At 50.2% G+C, this 21,494-nt stretch overlaps 1 protein-coding gene across 1 annotated transcript in view; it reads left to right on the top strand.

Annotated features, from left to right (window-relative positions):
* The window catches only part of CNNM4 (cyclin and CBS domain divalent metal cation transport mediator 4), a 41,992-nt gene extending 21,887 nt beyond the window's left edge, over positions 1-20,105 (top strand). Inside the window, exons 2-8 of the mRNA XM_006773072.1 lie at positions 10,086-10,229; positions 10,545-10,679; positions 11,546-11,715; positions 12,175-12,271; positions 13,751-13,813; positions 17,062-17,243; positions 17,503-20,105. Of these exons, the coding sequence (XP_006773135.1) occupies positions 10,086-10,229; positions 10,545-10,679; positions 11,546-11,715; positions 12,175-12,271; positions 13,751-13,813; positions 17,062-17,243; positions 17,503-17,700 (989 nt within the window). The 3' untranslated portion in view covers positions 17,701-20,105. The remainder of the gene's footprint in view (positions 1-10,085; positions 10,230-10,544; positions 10,680-11,545; positions 11,716-12,174; positions 12,272-13,750; positions 13,814-17,061; positions 17,244-17,502) is intronic.
* The last annotated feature ends 1,389 nt before the right edge of the window (positions 20,106-21,494 follow it).

The following is a 21,494-nucleotide window of genomic DNA, read 5'->3' as shown; positions in this document are numbered from 1 at the left end:
GTAAAAAAGAAAACAAAAAAAAAAAAAAAAAAAGCAAAAAAAGAAAAGAAAAGAAAAAGACAACCGTGCCCTAACCGGTTTGGCTCAGTGGATAGAGCGTCTTTCTGTGGACTGAAGGGTCCCAGTTTGGTTCCGGTCAAGGACATCTGCCTTGGTTGTGGGCACATCCCCAGTGGGGGGTGCGTAGGAGGCAGCTGATCGATGTTTCTAACTCTCTATACCTGTCCTGTCCTCTCTGTAAAAAATCAATAAAATATATTAAAAAAAAGAAAAGAAAAGAAAAAGACAACCGTGTCCTCAGCTGCCAGCCCTTTCTGCGCGCGCCTCTGCACCTCTGCACTTTACTTCCGCACCTCCTCTGAGTCTCAGTGTGCTTTTCTCTTTCCTTCTAGTTGTAGAATTTCCACTCAGCCAGCCTTCCTGTGGTTCTGGATGATGTTCGTTTTGTCTTTTAGTTGTATTTTTGAAGTGGTTGTGCGAGGCAGCAATTTCCGGTGTTTACCTATGCCGCCATCTTGGTTTCTCCTCTGTCAACAGCTTTATGCTCTGGGCATTCTGGCTAAAAGAAAGCTGTTTAGAGAAGTTCCATTTCTGAATCCCAGCTTGCTCACCCCTCTTTGGTTGGTCCTAGACAGGACTTCTGTGGGCCTCAGTTTCCTCCTGTAAAGAGTAGGGTCAATCATACTTGAGGCACCTGGGAAGCACCTGGGCCCTGCTCATCACAATATGCTCACCCCTTGTTTACCCCAACTGCTCTGTAGCTGGGGGGAGGTGTGCCTTGAGGGGGACACCCAGGTGTCTACTGGGGATAGAGACAGCTAAGATCTGGCCATTTTTACAGGGCTGTTGTGAAGGGAGCTCTCCAGGCTTTTGTGATCATACACCTCGTTAAAGACATTTTTAAAATTTGTACCTCCATTCACTCAATAGTTATATACATATACTATTTTCTAATATATGTATTATGAAATAAACACATTTTAAAGAGGTAAAGATGAAATAACCATACTTTTTAAAAAATATATATATTTTATTGATTTTTTACAGAGAGGAGAGGAGAGGGATAGAGAGTTAGAAACATCGATGAGAGAGAAACATCAATCAGCTGCCTCCTGCACACTCCCTACTGGGGATGTGCCCGCAACCAAGGTACATGCCCCTGACCGGAATCGAACCTGGGACCCTGCAGTCCGCAGGCCGATGCTCCATCCACTGAGCCAAACTGGTTAGGGCTGAAATAACCATACTTTTTTAAAAAAATATGTTTTTTATCTTTTAGAGAGAGAGGAAGGGAGAGGAGGAAAGAGAAACATTGATCAGTTGCCACTGGCATGCACCCCAATCTGGAATCGAGCCAGCAACCTGGGTATGTGCCCTGGCTTTTTGGTGCACACATTGGCCAGGGAAATAATCATAATTTTTATTTATTTTTTAAAATATATTTTTATTATTTTTTAATTTTTTTTAATTTTTATTGATTTCAGAGAGGAAGGGAGAGGGAGAGAGAGAGATAGAAACATCAATGATGAGAGAGAATCATTGATCGGCTGCCTCCTGCATGCCCTCTACTGAGGATCAAGCCCGCAACCCGGGCTTGTGCCCTTGATCGGAATCGAACCTTGAACCCTTCAGTCCACAGGCCGACGCTCTAGCTACTGAGTCAAACTGGCTAGGGCATAACCATAATTTTTAGATGTCTGCTAGTAGTTATTATTCATATTATCTCTAGCACATCCTTTATATCCTTTTACGAGGCACAAAATATCCTTATGATGGGATTTGTCAGTACCTACTGTGACTGTAAGCCTGGGTTTCAAATAGTTTTCTTCTTTTTTAAATATATGTTTTTATTGATTTCAGAGAGGAGAGAGAGAGAGATAGGAACATCAATGATGAGAGAGAATCATTGATCTGCTATCTCCTGCATGTTCCCCACTGGGGACTGAGCCTGCAACCTGGGTATGTACCCTGATCAGGTATCGAACCATGACCTCCTGGTTCATAGGTTGACACTCTTCCACTGAGCCACTTTAGTCAGTTTCAAATAGTTTTCTTAATAACTTTGAATTACTTTGGCCAATCCCTCAGCCCTGACTCTATGGTTACTGCTTCCCCCATGCTGATTGACAGGGCTGGCAGGAGTGGAGAGGGTGGCCTCGGGCCTTTGTAGGCCTTTGTGCTTGCTTTATTCCTGGGGTTTCCCTACGGGGTTCTTGGTCAGCCTGTGTATAAACAAAAGGCAAAATTGCTTATTTATGTTGGATGAGTCCCCCTTCGGAGACCCTGTTCTAAAAGGTTCTGGACAGCAGGTCTCTCTTATGTGTGCATAGGAGGTGTCTGGCTCAGAATGGTGGGCCAAGTCTCTTGGGAAGTCTGTAGGAATCCTTTTCCCTGTGGACCCCTGTCTGTTTTGGCCATGTTTGTTTTTCCATTTTTCCTTTCCATTCGGCTACCCTCCTATCACCTTCTCTCTCATTTTTGCTCTATTCTTTTTTGTCTTGGTCTTGCCTTCCATTTTTATTTCTTTCCTTTAAAAACATAACCAGTTTATAATACAATCTTTTCATTGGTGGTATTTATTGAATGGCTGACTTATTGAAGGCCTGCTGTATATTTAGCCTCATGCGAGGGGTTGAGGAATGGCTCAAGAAGCACCGAATATAATTTGTGCTGGTGAGAGTGTAAACTGTGAAGCTTCTGAAAGATTTGTCAATGCATGAACCCTCTGACCTGGGTACATCCTGAAATGTATTGTCATCTCACATGGGTAAAATGATGGACTTAACGGGAACAGTAGGAACATACTGGAAATAATCATGTCTAGCAGCAGAAGGAAAAGGGTTAAGTTCATTCTGGCATCCACCAATGGCACACTGCACAGTGGAGGTGAACGGAGCAAAAAAAGTAAAACTAAAGTAATATATTTATTGTAGAAACTTTGAGAACATGGAAAATGATTAAGAAGTGAAAGTGATACTTATTCCACCACCCCAAGTATGAAATGCTTTGTTGCATTTTCTTCTAGTAAGTCAGCAATGAGCTATATTGCTTTTCTCCCCCTCTCAAAATGAGATGTTCTTATCTCTTCTGATTATAAAAGGAAAGAGTAAAATAATACATATTGATTTTAAAATGCATTAAGCTAAAGCATAAAAAACTACTATAAATTGCTCCTCTCTGTTCTGTAACTTTCTGCTTTATACCGTCAGTGAGCACCATTTCTTTAAATCTCTGACCTGAGCCTCTTTTTTCAGTGGCTGCAGTACCAGTTGTAAACTACCTTGGACAGACCTTCCTGGGCACACCTTGCACACTGGCTTGGGTGCTTCCTTTATATTAAGGTTTTTCCTAGAAGTGGAAGATTGGCTGAGTCCAGTCCCTGCACATTTTATATTTTGACACATACTACCAAATCCTGAAGAAAAAATGTCCTTGTTTTCTCCAGCACTACTGTATCAGGCATTGTGGTCTGATAATATGTATTAATTTATGTTAAAATGAAAGACCTCCTCAGTGTTCTTTTAAGTTGCTCATTGAGTAAACATTTTCCTCTCGCCCTCCCAGCCCGGCCCTCTACAGAGATCACCCTCCCATCTGGGAGCTAGGCGTGTGGGATGGGAGAGCTGTGCCGGATTCTTTGCCTGCTGGTGTGTCCCCTTGGGCCCTCTCCTGTCTTGCCTGCATCTGGCTGGGCTGGGCCCTCTCCTACTGCTGGTTGAGGTCAGCACTATTAATAGTCACTTAATCCTACTGTGACCTGTGGCCAGGGTGGAGGGAAGAGAAGGGAGGGCCCGATGGGAGGGCCTGGGAGCTAAGGGCCAGTTCTGGGGACCTGGGATGGTGGGAGGAGGGACTTGCCGAGGAGGCCAGTAAGGAGGATGCCGATGACAGCATCTTGGGTGGTGGAACCCATGTCTGATCTGGGGCCTTTGGATCTAACCCATGAGAAAAGCAGCCAGAGCTGGTGAGTAAGGCCCTCACAGGACTCCGGTAGACTTTGAAACCCAGTACCTAGTGATGTGCCCTTCTAATGGTCTTTGAAAGATAAAGCTTTGTGAGGGAGGAGGACACAGCAGGGGCTGGGGCCTAGGCTTCCGGAGACAACCTATGTGTATCCAGCAAAGAGTCCGGAGCAGCTGCTGTGCTCCTGGCTTAGGGTGGGAGGAGGGTGAGCAGATATGGAGAGGAGCGAAGTCACAGTGTAGGCCTGGCCGAGCTTCAGCCTGCTCCCGGTACATGGACAGCAGTCGGCCGATGGCACAAGCAGGCCTCATAGCCGTGCAAGTTCCGGGAAAGGAAGAGCTGGGGCACCCAGGGCTGAGCCAGGGGAAGGGTTGTCCCTGAACGCATGTCTCAGTTCTCTCGCTCCCTCCCCCTGTTCCAGGTGAGAGAGGGCAGTGGAAAGGCCTGGGCTTGCTGTCTGGTCTGCCCGGCACCTCTGGGGTTTCTAGAAGCAGTTCTCTAACCTAGGAGGAGACCTGGCTGGAAACCTGGTGACGAAGGGCATGGTGGGCAAGCTGGCAGCCAGGTATGGCCCAGAGGAGACCAAGGGACAGCAGCTTTAAGGTCCCCCTCTCCCACAGCCAGGTTCTTAGCAGTGCTAGAATTAAAGGCTAAGGAAGCCCCAAGTCCCAAAGGAAGCAGTATGGGAGTTTTTTTTAAAAAATTAATATATTTTTATTTATTTCAGAGAGGGAGAGGGAGAGAGAGAGATAGAAACATCAGTGATGAGAGAGAATCATTGATCAGCTGCCTCCTGCATGCCCCTGCTAGGGCTCGAGTCGGCAACCCGGGCATGTGACCTCCTGGTTCATAGGTCGACACTCAACCACTGAACCACACCTACTGGGCAAGAGAGTCTTTTAACAGTTACTTTAATGTGTGTGTACCTTTCTGATTATAATATTTATGATATTAATTATGGAAATTTTGGAATTTCTACTTAGAAAAGTATAAAAAAAGAAAACTAAAACCATTCTTAATTTCCCATACTTTTAGGTTAAATCATATGATTCTTTTTTTAAAAAATATATTTTATTGATTTTTTTTACAGAGAGGAAGGGAGAGAGATAGAGAGTTAGAAACATCGATGGGAGAGAAACATCGATCAGCCGCCTCCTGCACATCTCCCACTGGGGATGTGCCCGCAACCCAGGTACATGCCCTTGACCGGAATCGAACCTGGGACTCCTCAGTCCGCAGGCCGACGCTCTATCCACTGAGCTAAACCGGTTTCGGCCAAATCATATGATTCTTATTTTGTCAACTGTCAGCAGTTTTTTATGGGTCAGCCAAATATGAACATTGAGGTATATTTCTTCAGTCTTTTTTTTTTTTTTTTAAATAAAGACTGCTTTAAAAAATGTGGGATTCTCAGCTTTTGGGGTAGATGTATTATTTAAATTTTCATGTTTACTTTCTCATCCCAGCTACCTCCAAAATCCAGTTATCCAGTTGAATGGAAACTCTAATAAGATGAGGAGACTCATTAAAATAAAATTCTATGTTAGATTTGAATTCCATACAATGAAAATCATAAACATGTAAGTCCTAAGTTGATCCTCTCATTTTAAACTAGAGGCCTGGTACACGAAAGCGTGCACGGGCGGGGTCCCTCAGCTTGGCCGGCGATCAGGGCCGTCTAGCCCAGTCCGGGAGAAGGGACTGCGGGAGGTTGGCCAACTGATTAGGGTGGCTGGTTGCGGGGAGGGACCGTGAGAAGTTGGCTGTGAAAGCACACTGACCACCTAACTGGCCAGGGGGAGGGACCGTGGGAGGTTGGCTGTGAGAGCACACTGACCACCTAACTGGCCAGGGGGAGGGACCGTGGGAGGTTGGCTGTGGGAGCGCACTGACCACCAGGGGGCGGTTCCTGCTGAGCATCTTGGGCGGTTCCTGCATTGAGCATCTTCCCCCTGGTGGTCAGTGCACGTTATAGTGATCTGTTGACCGAATGACCGGTCGTAATGGTCGCTTAGGCTTTTATATATATATATAGATGGTAAATGAGTTAACAGTAATTTTGAATTATAGAAACTTCTTAATTACTAAAATTCAAATAATCCTTTTGCTGCTAGCCTCCCTGTGTGAACAAACTCATTCCCCATAAACATTCACTGAACACTTACTGAACAGACTTCTATGTTTGGGGAATACAGACTGAAGCCCTGCTATAATGGACTCGCAGTTAGTAAGAGGAGAGGAGCTATAAACCATAAGTAAAGTGAGTAAGCATGTTATATCATTTATTTCAGGTAATAAACTGATGACCAGCTTGGGGTGCTAGAGGAGGGGTCGCTGTCAGTGAGGCCCTCACCAGAAGGGTGACATTTGAACAGAGACATAAAGGTGGGGCGAGCTAAGCAGATGTGAAGGGGAGGGACAGCCAGATTAAGGGAGCAGCCTTAGATGTTTGAGGGACAACAAGGAGGCTGAGACTGACCAGAGCACAGGAGAGCGGAGTAGGAGATGGGTTAGGGGTCAGCATGAGGGGTGTCTGGGACCTGGCCACGGAGGAATGTGGCTTCTGTGTGGAGTAAGGTGTAAGACAACCTGACTTCCCTGTAAGGGGCCCCCTTGGTTCTGTGTTGAGGGTGGACTCGGGTTCAGGGTGAAGCAGGGAGATGGTGAGAGGCTGTTCCCACCCTCCGGGTGAGAAGGAGATGCCTGTGGCCCAGAATGGAACAGCGGCAGTGCAGGCTGCCGGAGGAGGCTCTTGTAAGCAGAGCTGATAGGTCTGCTGAAAGGGTTGGATGTAGAAGGGTAGAGAAATAGAGGAGGCAGAGTTTTTTCTCTCCATGCTGATCAATTGGAGAGAGGGAGATGGGAGGAAGAGCAGGGGCTTGGTTTTGATAGTAAATCCTAGGTGTTAGACATCCACTTGGCTCTAGCTATCAGCAAGCAGTAGGAGTCTGGAGGGCACAGAAGAGGCCTGGGTTGCAAGTATTTATTTGAGACACCTTAACATATAGTTTTTATTTAAACTCACAAGGCAAGGGACCAGGTGCCCTCCTGAATCAAGAGGACAGGGACGGCCTGAGGTCAGAACACCAGGAGCTTGCTGGAGGAGGGAGAGCGGCCCCTCGTCAGAGACTGCAGCCTGAGCTTGAGACCCCCACCACTGCAGGCATTGCTGACTTTGGGAAGGGCAGACAAATTAGAAAAGGCAGACACAGCCCAGAGTCCCAGGCCGGGTCAGCAGCGGGTGACTGACTAGCCCTTTGTGTGGGGCCGCAACCAGCCGGCCACAGTCAGCGCCAGTGCGCCAGGCTCTTTAGCATGCAGAGAAGGGGTGAGTGGGCAGTGCCCCAGGCCAGCACATCTGCAAGGTACTCGTCTTGATGGTGCTGCCACTAGAGGGTGCCACACACACCAGTGGGTTCCACAGACAGGAGCCTCTGAAAGCAGGCAGGGAGGCAAAGAGTGGCCCCCAATCCAGCACAAGAAATCCATGCATTTCACCCACAGGAGGATATTTCTGTCTTTTAGAGGAACCACCAGCCTTTCCCGGTGAAGCCTAGTGCAACCCTTGATCATGGGTTGATTGGAGGTTTCAGTGGGGGGACATTTTCTCCGATTATTGATGCTGAATCTGCTGGTTTCTGATTCCTAGGGTATAAGCAGGTGCTGCTAACTGGGCAGCATTCAGAGACTCACCCCATTCCTGGGCTCCTTGTGCCGCAATGCCTTGCTCACCCTAGACTCTTACCAGTTCCCCTTAATTTTGTGTTTCTCCTTAATATTTTTTAAAACATATTTTTATCTATTTCAGAGAGGAAGGGAGAGGGAGAGAGGGATAGAAACACCAATGATAAGAGAGAATCATTGATCGGCTGGGGATGGAGCCCGCAACCTGGGTATGTGCCCTGACCAGGAATTGAACTGTGAGCTCCTGGTTCATAGGTCAACACTCAATCACTGAGCCCCACCAGCCAGGCTCTCCTTAATATTTTTGTCAAAAAAAATATAGATAGAAAAAAATATATATGGAAGTGAAACATGCCCATCAAATAGAATATGGAAGTGAATAGAGTGAAACTAGCCCCCCCAACTTCAAAAGCCCCCAAAGATGACCACTGTTACCTCTTCCAGACAGTTCAAGGCCCTCTCCACCCTTCACCCCCATTTCCATGCAGGCAGATGGCACCATGCATTCAGTCCTATCTATCACTTGCTTTTCCACTAATGGCCTGTCTCAGGTTTCGTTCCACATTTCGTCCCTCAGGCCCTGCTGCCTCTCCCCAGGCAGCAGTAGCCCCTGTCCCGCACTCCTGCTCCATTGCAATTGATTCAGATGGTCTCTGGTTTGAGGCTGTGAAAAAAAAAGTTTTGATGACCCCTTTGCTTTTGTGTCTTTCTGCTTTAGTGAAGATTACATCCATAGGGTAAGTTCCTACAAGTGGAATTTCTGAGGCCAAGGTTAGGGACCCTTGGTTTTGAGACCTGCTGCCAAATCGGCCTCCTGAAATGTGCCTGTTTTCCTGCCCACCAACCAGAGCCCTGTGAGGGCCTGCCTGTCTCCCGCAGCACTGGGCAACACAGCCACTAGAGCATGCCGGTCGGGAAGGTGATAGAAGCTGCCTGCTTGCACTCTGGTTCCCGTCGGAGGACCTGGGCTAAGCTGGCTGCACTGGCCCTCAGCACTCTTTCTCTAGAGGGCTCTCCTCAGGGCCGCCTCTGGCAGGTGGGGAGGCCAGGCTCGGGCCCTGGCAGGTCACTTGCTCTCGCTGGCTCATCGCTAGAAGACGGGAATCTTTAGCTGAGTCTAGCCGTGGTCTGTCCAGCAAGGTCCTGGAAGTGTTTTGACCACAACTCCAAGCTGGAGGTCGGTACCGTGTGACCAGCACTGTGTGCGAGGATGTTTCACAGGACAGCACTCCCCCTTCACACGGGTGCCCTCAGGCACTTTCCATTTGTTTTTCCAAATGCTGGCTGTGAGGACTGGCATCTCTTCTCCCTAAGAGGCCCCCAGGAGCTCTGAAGGGCGCATGCTGGGCCTGGTGGGTTTGCTGTGGCCTCAGGATCTGGAGAACCTGGTCGACAGGGACGTCCTGAGAGTGAGGCCCTCAGACCGGATTGTAAAGGGGAATCTGTGACAAATCTGACTTGACCTTCACAGCTCTCCCAGGGCTTTCTCCCTGAGGCTGCTGCAAATCTGTGTCCCCCTGTGTGGGGCACACCTTGTTCACCCCGGAGTGTGGGCCGGGTCTCCTGTTGTCACACACTGGGTTCTGGGGCACAAGAGTCGGGGGGGGGGGACCAGGAGGGCACTCAGCCACCCACAAAGCTTCTGTGGAAAGTTTCCCCCCAACCCCTTTCTATCTTTCTCTTGCTTTAGGTCGAAAGGGTGGCCTTTCTCTAATTACAGTGCCTGCCTGGCCTAATTATACTGGGCTACTAATTTGTTAATGGTTTTGGGCAGGGGTCCTCAAACTTTTTCAACAGGGGGCCGGTTCACTGTCCCTCAGACCGTTGGAGGGCCGGACTATAGTTTAAAAAAAAAACTATGAACAAATTCCTATGCACACTGCACATATCTTATTTTGAAGTAAAAAAACAAAACGGGAACAAATACAATATTTGTATTTGCATGTGGCCCGCAGGCTGTAGTTTGAGGACCCCTGGTTTTGGGAATGCAGAGCCTTTGCCTTGGACAGTGTTGGCCCCAGGTTACTTGGGGGGGGAGGGCTCTGCCAAGGAGCTGGGGGAGGTATTGTGAATGGCCCTTGAAGCCAGGGAAGGTGGGCATCCTCTGAGCCCGTGCCCAGCTGGCACTTGCCTGCCTATGACATATGGCTTCTCTGTCCACGAGTTGTCAGTGTGGGTCTTCCCCTCCCCAGGAGGGCCTTGCCCTTTTCATTCTATTTAAGCCAATGGTCCGTAATGCCTTGTGGGTAAAAAAATACTTCTGGTTTTCCTTTTCATAAAAGCAGTATCTGTTTGCAATAGAAACTCCAGGAAATATAGAAAAGGGGAAAAAACTACCCCTGACCCCACCCCAGTGACTCAGGTGTGTTAACATTTTGGTGGAGGAGTCTCATGATTGGTCCCTTTGCTCTGGTCTGACTCATTGCGTTGTCCCCCAGGGAAGTCCCACCTGGCCATCGTGCAGAAGGTGAACAACGAGGGGGAAGGGGACCCCTTCTACGAGGTCCTGGGCCTGGTCACCCTGGAGGACGTCATTGAGGAGATCATCAAGTCCGAGATCCTGGACGAGTCCGATATGTACAGTGAGTCCACCCCCACAGGCCCAGTGTCCCTTTCCCGCTCAGGCCTGGCGTCTGCTGGCCTGATGGGGAGGCCACCATGCAGGGACACAGGCCCGCACGACCTGGGAGCGTACTGCTTGGAGCAGGGACTGGAGGCTGCTGGCTCCTCTTGGCTTCTGTGGCTCAGCATGAGCCCGGGGACTTGCCCCGGCCCAGGCACTGCAGGTTCCGTGTGGAGGGAGGGGCGGCAGAGCCGGCAGCTGGTGGGCAGGGTCCAGTCTGTTCCCGAGTCCACTGTGGGGACAGCGTGCTCAGCTCCAGTTCATTCTCTCGCAGCTGACAACCGAAGCCGGAAACGGGTATCTGAGAAGAACAAACGGGACTTCTCAGCCTTCAAGGATACTGACAATGAGCTCAAGGTGAAAATTTCACCTCAGCTCCTCCTGGCTGCTCACCGCTTTCTGTCCACGGGTAAGAGCGAGAGGATGGCCTTCACTGTTGGTGGGACGGTCACAGCGGGAGAAGGACGGGGCCTCTGGCTACTCCCCTCCTGGGATGAGGCCACACGGATGCAAGGTGCAGGGAAACCCCGCTGCCTCTGGAGGGGCGAGGCAGCTCCCACCTGGACATGCCCTGTGATTTGCAGACTTCTAGAAAGTACCAAGTTCGTTTTGAAAATAAGCCTCAGGAGAACCTGAGACAGGCCCATCGAGGCTGTGGAGTGGGAGGGAGAAGGAGGCTCCTGCATGTGCTGTGGGCCTGCCCAGGTACAGCGCGCGGCCCTTGCCTGGCTCATCACCTCTGAGGAGCCTGCATCTAGCTCTGTCCTTGTCTCTCCCGCCTCCCCTCTGCCTCATGTACCGGACTTGACCTGTAAATCAATGTCATATTTCTTCTCACCCCTGATTCACAGCTCCCTTGGGGGCCTGGGCGATGGATTAGAAAGACACCTGCCTACTCCCTCCCCCTATCCCAGTCAGACTTCAGTAATTCCTTCTCCTTTATTTTTTCTGCCAGGGTATGGATGATATCGATGATGATAACAGTCATCAAGCACTTTCCTTGTGCCAAGGATATGTCTAAGTGCTTTACATGTATTGTTCTGTTTAACCTCACAACCACTCTGAAGTTTTTAACCCCCATTTTACAGATGAGCAAACTGATATGCAGGTTAAGTAATTGTCCAAGATCATGCCCGGGTAGTGCAGGAGCTACCATTCAAGGCCAACAGACTCCAGTCTGACCAGGGTGGAACCGAAGGGAAGAGCCTGGCAGTGAGGGAGCTGTCCCTGTACTGCAGTGGCAGGTCTCATGTGCAGTCCCCCTCTCCCTTGCAGAAGTCCCCCAGTTCAGCCCTGCTCTGATATCAGAGAAGATCCTGCTTCGGCTGCTCAAGTACCCAGACGTCATTCAGGAACTCAAGTTTGACGAGCACAACAAATACTATGTGCACCACTATCTGTACACCCGGAACAAGCCGGCCGACTACTTCATCCTCATCCTGCAGGTGAGCCTGCCCACACCTGCTGCCTCACTGGGAAATGTGGGCTGCAGGGCTTTCCTGCCCCGAGACTATGCAGCCTGCTCTGGGCCTGGGCTCCCCATCACCCATCCTCTTCCGAGCAGCTCACGGTGCCATCACCCCTCATGTCTCCCTCTTTTTTTTTTTTAAAATATATTTTATTGATTTTTCGCAGAGAGGAAGGGAGAGAAATAGAGAGAGTTAGAAACATCGATGAGAGAGAAACATCGATCAGCTGCCTCCTGCACATCCCCCACCGGGGATGTGTCCGCAACCCAGGTACATGCCCTTGACCGGAATCGAACCCGGGACCTCCCAGTCCGCAGGCCAACGCTCTATCCACTGAGCCAAACCGGTTTCGGCCCTCATGTCTCCCTCTTGCCTCATCTTTTTGTTGTTGTTTTTTGCTTTTCACTCTATAACCCTAACCCTGTGTTCTTTCAGGGGAAGGTGGAGGTGGAGGCTGGGAAGGAGAACATGAAGTTTGAGACAGGTGCCTTCTCCTACTACGGGACCATGGCGCTGTCCTCGCTAACCGCTGGTGAGTGGCTGGGCTGCACTGGCTGCACTCCAGCGGCTGGAGTGGGAGCAGCAGTGAGTGGCCCCCAGCTCCTTGGCATTGAGATGGCTCCTAACTTGGGTGTTTCGAGGAGAGGGAGACCTGTGAGGTCTGGGCCTAGAAAAGGTGGCCTGGAAGAGCAATGATTCAGAGGATGGAGTGGGGTGGGTGGGATTCTGAGCAAAAGCCTGGAGGGAGCCGAGAGTGTGTCCTGAGGTGGTGGGGCGGCCTGCCTGCCAGAGGGGAGGAAGACTGGGAGTAAGGATGAGTCGGGGAGCCCCAGAAAGTCGATGGTGTATGGCTGTGATAGGAAGCAGGAAGCTGTCGATGGCCTTTGAGAGTAGAATGGGCCAGTGGGCCCACGGGCCATGGTGACCCTTACGAGCCATCATGGCAGGCGGGGAGTTGAGAGAGTGGGCATGTGGAGGGAGGCTGTGGGTCTTGCCTATGAAGCCTGGGAGAGGGCAACCAAGGGATTGGGTGAAAGCGTCCAAAGTGCCTGAAGTTGGGAGCCAGGCCAGGGCAGGTTACAGGCAGGTTTGGTTTCTCATGGCTTAGCCACTGCCTCTTGGTTAAGGGTTGGTTGTGATGGAATAAAGGGACTTGGGGCAAAGAGGGTACTGGACAACCTCCAAGAGAGGTTATGGAAAGACCAAGGAAGGACCTCTCTGGCCACCGCAGTGCCCTCTGCTTCCCCAGTCCTGGGTAGCTCAGGTGCCCCTTGCCAAAGGGGCCAGCACAGCTCCTCACTCATCGTGGGACACACACCCCAACCACGAGAGGGGCCTGGGTGGCTGTGGGCTGGAGAGTGGAGTCCACTTTGGTGCCGGGGGACAGGCCACAGATGAGGCAGGTGCCGTAGCTTCTGGGAGCCTCGGCTGTGCCTGTTGTTGACAAAGAGGACCCCGTGGGGGGCAGGGCATCCATGGCTATTGACACAGCTCTGCCCCCACCAGCACAAGCCGGCCTGTGAGAGAGGGGAGGGGAGAGGAGGAGCCAGGCTTTGGACCCGGGTTTCAGACTGGCGGCCCAGGGAGGACTGCTCAGCGTCCAGCCTGGGGAAATCTTGTTGAGAAGGATATTCAGTCATGGGACATTTCCTCCAGGCACTCTCTGCCCCTGGCACCTCAGGGGCCTGGGTCATGGTCCTGTGCTCTGTCCCTTGGCCTGGAGGCTCTCAGTTCCCATTGGAGTGGCCGGAAGGGGAAGGGATGTCTTCTGGGCTCTGTATCCACTGTGGAAGCTCTGGGCGCCTCTGCCAGCACCTGCCCTTCTCTGAGCAGGGCTCGTGAGTCTGCCCAGCTCCTCCCTGTCAAAGCCGTGTCTCCTTTCCCACTGAGCCCCTCACTGCCCAGGGGAGCCTGGACACAGGTCTGCTTCTCCAGCCCATTCCTGTGGCTCCATGTCCTGCCTCCTGACCTGGACCTCACCCAGCACTGACCTTTTCCTCTTTTGCTCCAGTGCCTTCATCCCAGGTCGGGTGTCCGCCTGGCAAGCAGAACTCCCTGCTCTCCTGGCTCTCAGGTAACATGGCATGGCGGAGAATATTGCACTGCCACCTGTCGCCTGAGCCCACACACCACAGCTGCATTAACCTGTCCCAGTAGGCACTGGGGCTCCCCACCTGTTCACACTTGAGAGCCAGCTTGGCCTAGAGCTCAGTTACTGGATGGCTTTGCCCTGGCCCTGGAAGAGGTTCCTGAAGGTTCTTCAGCTTTTGAGGAGGTGTGTGCACGCACGCGCGTGCTGTCTAGACTGATTCCTACTCACTGGCAGCATCCCTGTCCCCCATGATCCAAGGCAGCAGATGGTGGCGGGAGGTGCTGGCCTTGTCACCAGAGCCCTGGCCCGGCCCGGTGAGCCCTGAGGAAGTTCCGAGCTCGGGGCTCAGTGCGTAACCTAGAGCAGCTCCTGAGCCTCCACCGGCCAGAAAGCCTAGCACTGCAGGCAGCTGTTTCCCACTTTATATTCCTGCATCCGGTTTTTTCTTCTAAACTGCACCAAAGCACACTTTACTATTGATCCTCTTCTAAAAAATGTTGAAGGTGACTGAGAAGTCACTGGTCCCTTTCGAACACGACAAACGTTTGGCTGTGACGGGAAGCAGGACGCCGGTAATGGCTCTGAGCAGGGGGTGTCTGATGAGAGCAGATGGGCCGTTTGGCCTTCACTGGCCAGCCTCCCTCTGCCTCTTTTGCACTTTCTTGTTTCACATGTGGCCAGGAGTTGTGCATACGGGGTTTGAATCCTGATGTTCTTATGTAATATGGGAGCAGAGATACTTTTCCATAAGCTTTCTTGTTAGAGCTACACAGAGTTCACCAGGCAGGTGTGCCTTCATTTGTTACTCCCTTTATCCATATTCATGGGGGTCTATATGCTAAATAATACCATGACGTAAACCTCTATGAAAAATGTCACCTGTGTTTGAGATTATATCCTTAGAATATTCTTTTAGAAGTAGAATTACCAAATTAAAAAATTCCATTTTTGTTACACATATTGCTTTGTTTTAATCATAAAAGTAACATAGCTCATAGGGGAAAAAAAGAAAATTAATAAGCATTATAATTTCATTATTCAGAAGCAGATGCTTCATATTTTGTTGTACTTTTCTTTAGGACCTCTTTTTTTTTTTTTTAGTGGATATGGAAATCTGGAAGATAGATACCGTGGTAGTTCATAAGTCTCTATAGTGTTTATTTTATTTTATTTTTTAAATATTTTATTGATTTTCCACAGAGAGGAAGGGAGAGAGACAGAGAGCCAGAAACATCGATGAGAGAGAAACATCGATCAGCCGCCTCCTGCGCATCTCCCACTGGGGATGTGCCCGCAACCCAGGTACACGCCCCTGGCCGGAATCGAACCCGGGATCTCTCAGTCCGCAGGCCGACGCTCTATCCACTGAGCCAAACCGGTTTTGGCAATAGTGTTTATTTTTTTTTAAATATATTTTATTGATTTTTTACAGAGAGGAAGGGAGAGGGATAGAGAGTTAGAAACATCGATGAGAGAGAAACATCAATCAGCTGCCTCCTGGACACCCCCTACTGGGGATAGGCCTGCAACCAAGGTATGTGCCTTTGACCAGAATCGAACTTGGGACCCTTCAGTCCATAGGCCGATGCTCTATTCACTGAGCCAAACCAGTTAGGGCAGGACCTCTATTTTTAATAGGCCATGTCACCAATCTGTGTTGGTTTTAAATTAATTTCCTGTTCTGGCATGTTGATAAGCATTAATTAAAAGCAAATAATTAATGTGAAGTGTTTTTTTGTGTGTGTTTTTTGTTTTTTTTTTAGTTTTTGTAAGAGTTTATTTGAACTAAACTGATAACAGTTGCCAGGAAGCAAGATCTCAAATGCTCCCATTAATGTGAAAGGTTGCTCTCCCCAGTATTTGTTTTCTTCTAGAACTTAATCCGAGGTGTTACTTAGTTTAGAATAAGTGATACATGCACATGATCCTCTAATGCAGGGGTGGGGAATGTCCTACCCTTGGGCCATAGAAGTCCTGTGAAACCATTAGGTCTGGCCCTGCCAAGGCATTAGGGGTGAGTTAATGAAGTATTTAGGCTAATATAGCAGGCTAATTTTTAAGTTGGTAATTTTATATGGCCCTTGAATGATGTTATAAATATTCAAATGGCCCTTGGCAGAAAAAGCTTCCCCCTCCCTGCTCTAACAGTCGTACACTACCCAATTGTAGAATATCCAGACTATATTTTCCTTGTTTTCTGACTGAAGCTCAAAGACGGTGCATTACTGATGCAGCCTCACTTGCTCAAAGCTCCATTGGTCATTCAGTCACTGATGTTTGCTCTCTTCACTGAGCTATTTGTTAGAACGGCTAACTCGGTAGTTAGTTAGTAACTTAGTCCTTAACTAAGCGTATCAGCTTAGTCTATTTCCTGTTTGTTTGAAACCAGCCAGCATGCCTTCACAATGAACTTCTTTGTGGATTTCATTGCCTTATAAATATTTTAAAAAATAAGAGCACAATAATGGGTGCAGTTTCTTTTTCAAAATAAGGAGTGTGTTCCTCGTTTGAGGTTGAGTCATCCCGCTCCCCTGGTTAGTCAATGGAACGAGGCCTGAGCTGCCCTGGTGGCGGGAGGAGGCACTGCCAACACTGCCAGGCTTTGCCTCCCAGGAGGGGACTGGCACTAGCTGGGATGGGAAGCCTGGCGATCTGGGGCCTCTAGTTCCTGGGGAAGGAACATGCTCCCCCTGCCCCCGGTCAGGCTGGGGCTCAGCAGTCAGTGGGTGGGACTGTCCACACAGAACAGCTCATGTGCAGAACAAATGTTTGACGTCTTAAGAGCATTTTTAGTTATGAGCAGGTATCATGTTGAGGGGTGTGTGTATGAGAGAGATGAGAGTGCAAATTGTGTAATTTTTCTTTTAATATAATTTAAAGGTATGCGGTTTGTGTCCATTGACATGAGCTGTTACTGAGATGAGAGCAGCCGCCACACGAGGGTAACCAACCTGGACCGATCAGTTGTTAGGGTTTGGTACCCATAAACTTTTGAGTCTTTGGTTTTTGTTTTCTGTTTTGTTAGACTTTTTAATAGTTATTGCACAACACTGCTAAACAAACTAACTCGTTTGCTTTGATGAGGTTAAAGCTTCTGACTGTCCTTAACAAGTGTTTCCATTCCCAGTGGGGGTAGCATCCCCTGGCATCCATGGGACAGGGCTAGCCAGGAGGGCACCGCAGTCCAGGGTGGTGCCTGTCGTGGCCTGACAGCCTCTTTCTCCCCACAGACCGCTCCCCATCGCACCCCACCTGCCTGAGCCGCTCGGCCTCCCTCAGTTGCCCGGACCGCACAGACCTCTCGAGCCCGGCCCCCTTGGCAGGCAGCAGCAACCAGCTCGGCAGCTCCGTCCTGGGCCAGTACATCTCCGACTTCAGTGTCCGGGCGCTCATGGACCTGCAGTATATTAAGGTGAGTGCTTCCCTAGCCTCGGTCTGGCCTCAGGAATCAGCAACTCTTTCTTTCCCCCGCCACCCGGAACACAGGGCCCACGTGAGAGTCCTTCTTGCTCCAGCTGCTAACTCTTGTGACAGGTTTCCGGAGACTCCCCCTGGCACATCCTCGCACCTGGACTTGCAGCCTCCATCCTGCCGGCTCTGCTTCCCCAGGCCACTGGTGAGACTGGCCTCCCAGCTCCTGCTCTTACTGACTCTCACTGCTCCTCTTGCAGATCACCCGCCAACAGTACCAGAATGGGCTGCTGGCCTCACGGATGGAGACCAGCCCTCAGTTTCCCTTGGACGGGTGCACCATCTGCACGGAGAACCTGGCGGAGAAGCCTGAGTTGCCTGTGGTGGACGAGACCACAACTCTGCTCAACGAGCGCAACGCCACGCTGCACAGAGCTTCCCCTGAGAGCGCCATCTGACAGGAGGGCCCGGGGCCCCCCGCCAGCTCCGCGGGGGCCGCCCCAGTGGGCCCACCTGAAGCGAAGGAGCCTGTCAGGCCAGACGGAGCTGCCTAGCCCTGGACTGTGGGTGGCGAGTAGCCACCACAAGGCAGATTTTGTACTGGAGTTTCTAGGCTCATTGCTCCTCTTTTGAAATGTCATTGGGGGAAGGGAATGGGGAAGGGAAGACAGGGTTAAGGATTTTATTTAAAAAAAATTTTTTCCCCACAAAAACTTTGGATGGGGTTTCTCACCCCGGGAAGCAATAGCCATAATCTGCTCCCAGCCACAACCCGGCTATGTCCCGACTCAGGGAGCCGACTCTTTCTGCTCCTTGTCCTCCAGAGACGGGTCCCAGCAGCTGCGGGAGGAAGATTTTCTCTTGGGAGGAAGACAGTGCTTCCCAGGAAGCAAAGAACCAAATAGCATTGAGAACAACTGCCTGGACATGTGCACTGAGGCTTGTCTGACGTCGCCAAGGTCAAGGGATTCTGGGGAGCTGTGATCGGGGGCATTATACTCCCAGCTACAGAGGAGTAGCCCTGCTCCTGTCACTCGCTGGATCCAGGAATTTCTGAAACTCTGCTGATGGGCTCTCCTGGTGGGGGCCACTGGGACTCTCAACCCTGGCCCCATTGTTTTGCCTCATATCTACTCCTTTGGACAGCTGTTCCCTTGTAGTAGGGCTGACTTGACGCGTTAGGCAGTGTCTCCCGCCTTTCAGATTGCTCCCCCTGCTTCCCAGGCTGCCCTCTCTTTACCAAAGGCTTTCCCGTGGGTTGGGACAGCATCTACATTAGAGGTGACTTGTCTGCAATACTCCTCTTGGTTCTAGGAGGGAATCTAGTCACAAGTATTTGCATTGTTAGCAAGTAATACCATCCCCTTCCCACCCCACAACCAAAGTCCAGTCTGACCCTTGAACTCTGCTTTCCAGGCTCCCTACTTCCAATCTAAACCCCGAGGTCTCTTGGGGATTGAGAACAGAGGACGTGGAGGAAGCAGCCTAAGCAGGTTCTCCATGCCCTCTCTCCGTGGCTGAGGCTGACCTTCCTATTTACACACTTTCATACCCAGGAAAGGTTTCAGCCTCCAGGGCACACAACTGGTGGCCACGTTCCCCCAGGTCCGTGATCCTAGTGTGGGCCGTCAGCTTGTCCTGTGCTGAAGCTGGGGGTTCAGAGCTCCACGCCCACAGGAAGCCCTCCCCAGCACCTTTCCCTGGGGCTGAGTCAGGCCCTGCTGCACAGCTCCAGGCTTCCCACTGCTGGGGAGGCTGCGGGACCAAGGTCCGAGTTGGCCCTTTTGTCGGGGGGAACAGTTGCCCAAGATCAGGTGGGGGAGACTGCAGGCCTCCCCCTGAGTATTGTCTATTCGCTCCTTTCCTAAAGGGCTCTGCTCTTCAGGTGCCTGGAGAGCCCTAAGTCTTGAGACCAGGAAATGTCTTGCACCAAGTATACCTACCCCTGACCAGTCACAGAATCTATTCCTAAAAGTTTGGAGAGAAGGTGGTGATACCCATGGGTTCTCAGCCAGAAGGAAAAAAAGACACTGGACCTTTTTGTTCCCTGTGGGGAAACCCATTTGTTTCCTACACGCACAGCTTTCTGAGTCCACATGGAAGCTTGCAAAGCTGTGTTTTTGAGACCTGGGAGCCAGGCAGGGCCAAGCACATTGGCCTGAACCAAGTGAGTGTGTGTGAATAAAGCGGGTACGCACACTTCCACGCTACCTCTTTGCACACACGGTTACTACCAACAGTTCCCTCCTCCCCCGTTCTTCCCTTCCCTTCCCCATTTATAATCACTTCTTGCAAAGGGTCGTAATTATTTCCAAATATTACTGGTCCGATGACTTCCTCCTCCCAGTGCAATTTTTCACTTCCTATTCCAACTTCTGGTTCCTGGGCTGAGCTCTACCCTGGAATTGGCCCATCCCTACCTGTCTTCCTGTGTGAGGGATGGCCTCCAAATGGGTAGGCAAGTCACAGCCACCATAGCAAGTAACATATTTATTTTGCATAAGGTTTTAATTTGTATATATTTGTGATTTATTTTGGCATTGTTATGAGTTTGACTCTCGGGGAGTTTTGTTGTTATGACTCTTGTGTCTTTTGTCACAAAACAATGATAATATTTGCTAAACAATATATGGAATTTATTTTTGATTGGTAATAAAAAAATGAAATATGAAATCTTGGTGCGTCTACAATTTCCCTATTTAAGTCGTCAGTATTCGGTACCTGTCAGAAATAGAAGTGATTGTGATTGGCTGTCACTATGTGAGTACAAGAGACAAGTATTCTGGGATTGTTTCACAGTGAAAAAGCAGCAGCAATGTAATTTTAAATATATCCTATATAATAAAAGGCTAATGCAAATCAACCGAACAGTGGAACCACTGGTCGCTATGACGCGCACTGACCACCAGGGGGCAGATGCTCAACACAGGAGCTGCCCCCTGGTGGTCAGTGCGCTCCCACAGGGGAAGTACTGCTCAGCCAGAAGCTGGGCTCAAGGCTGGCAACACAGTGGTGGTGGCGGGGGCCTCTCCCACCTCCACAGCAGTTCTAAGGATGTCCGACTAAGCTGTCAGTCGGATATCCCCCAAGGGCTCCTGGACTGCGAGAGGGTGCAGGCCGGGCTGAGGGAACCCCCCACCCCAGTGCACACATTTCGTGCACCAGGCCTCTAGTATGTAATAAAGGCTGTCCTCACAGGAGCTGCTAGACATACATGGCAAATGTGCTCAGTTGCCACAATTAGGAATCCTGTAAAATGAACACCCACAGGCTCTTCTGTGTACAGGTACTGAAGGGGGCAGTTGGAAAGGGCAGATTGCCTCTTTCCCCTGGGGGCTGGCGGAGAAAGGAGCTTGATCCAAACATGGGATCACGTTGTTTTATAATGTGCAGTTGCCTCTTGGTCTCAAAGTGGGAGTGCTCATCGTCTCAGGAGCCCACCCAAGAGTGACCTCACTACACCCACTCTTGCAGTGCCCAAAGGTGCCTTGGCCACAGCCTGGGATTGTGCTGAGGCCAGGGGCTCAAGCCAGACAGGCTTAACAATGTTGCCAAATTGGGGGGATGTTTAAAAAAAAGGGAGGTACTTGGTAGGTAGAAAGGACATTCCAGATAAAAGAAGAAACAAATGCCAAAAGCTGGGTGGGAAGAGTAACTATCATTCATCCATCTGTTCCACATGTTAAAGTCCCTGCTGCCAGGTACCACCAACACCTCGGTGAGTTTAATGAGGAAGACCCTCTCAGGGAGGAAGTCACACAAGGACCTTGGATTTGCTGTCTCCTCTGCCTGGAACACTCTGAGAGAGAGAGAGAGAGAGAGAGAAGAGGAAGGAGGAGAGAGAGAGAGAGCAATATCTATTGATTGCCCCCGCAGTGCAGTCGGGAGGAATTGGACCCACAACCTGGGTGTGTGCCCTGACGGGAATTGAATCGAAACCGCCCCCAGGGGTTCACCTGCTTGCTTGGTTTGGACCTGTTCAAATGTCTCCTTGGAGAAGCCTTCCTGGATCACCCCACATAAAAACAGCATGGTCCTAACCCTGGTCTCCTCTTGTCTTGTTTTTCTCCATGGCACTTATTGCAGGATATTAAAATACAATTTGTGATGCTCCAACCAATTGAGCCACTGGCCAGGGCTGTGCTGGATTTGTTGTCTTTGGATATTGACAGTCAAATAACCATTTGTGTGATCCAAATAGCTCCAACTGTTTGTCCAAAGGTTTCCCAACAAAATGATTGATAGGTCCTTC

The sequence above is a fragment of the Myotis davidii genome, unplaced genomic scaffold, assembly GCF_000327345.1.
Source record: "Myotis davidii unplaced genomic scaffold, ASM32734v1 scaffold1065, whole genome shotgun sequence".
NCBI lineage: Eukaryota > Metazoa > Chordata > Mammalia > Chiroptera > Vespertilionidae > Myotis > Myotis davidii.
Note: the sequence above shows the minus strand (reverse complement) of the source record. Positions and strands in the feature narration are given on the sequence as shown.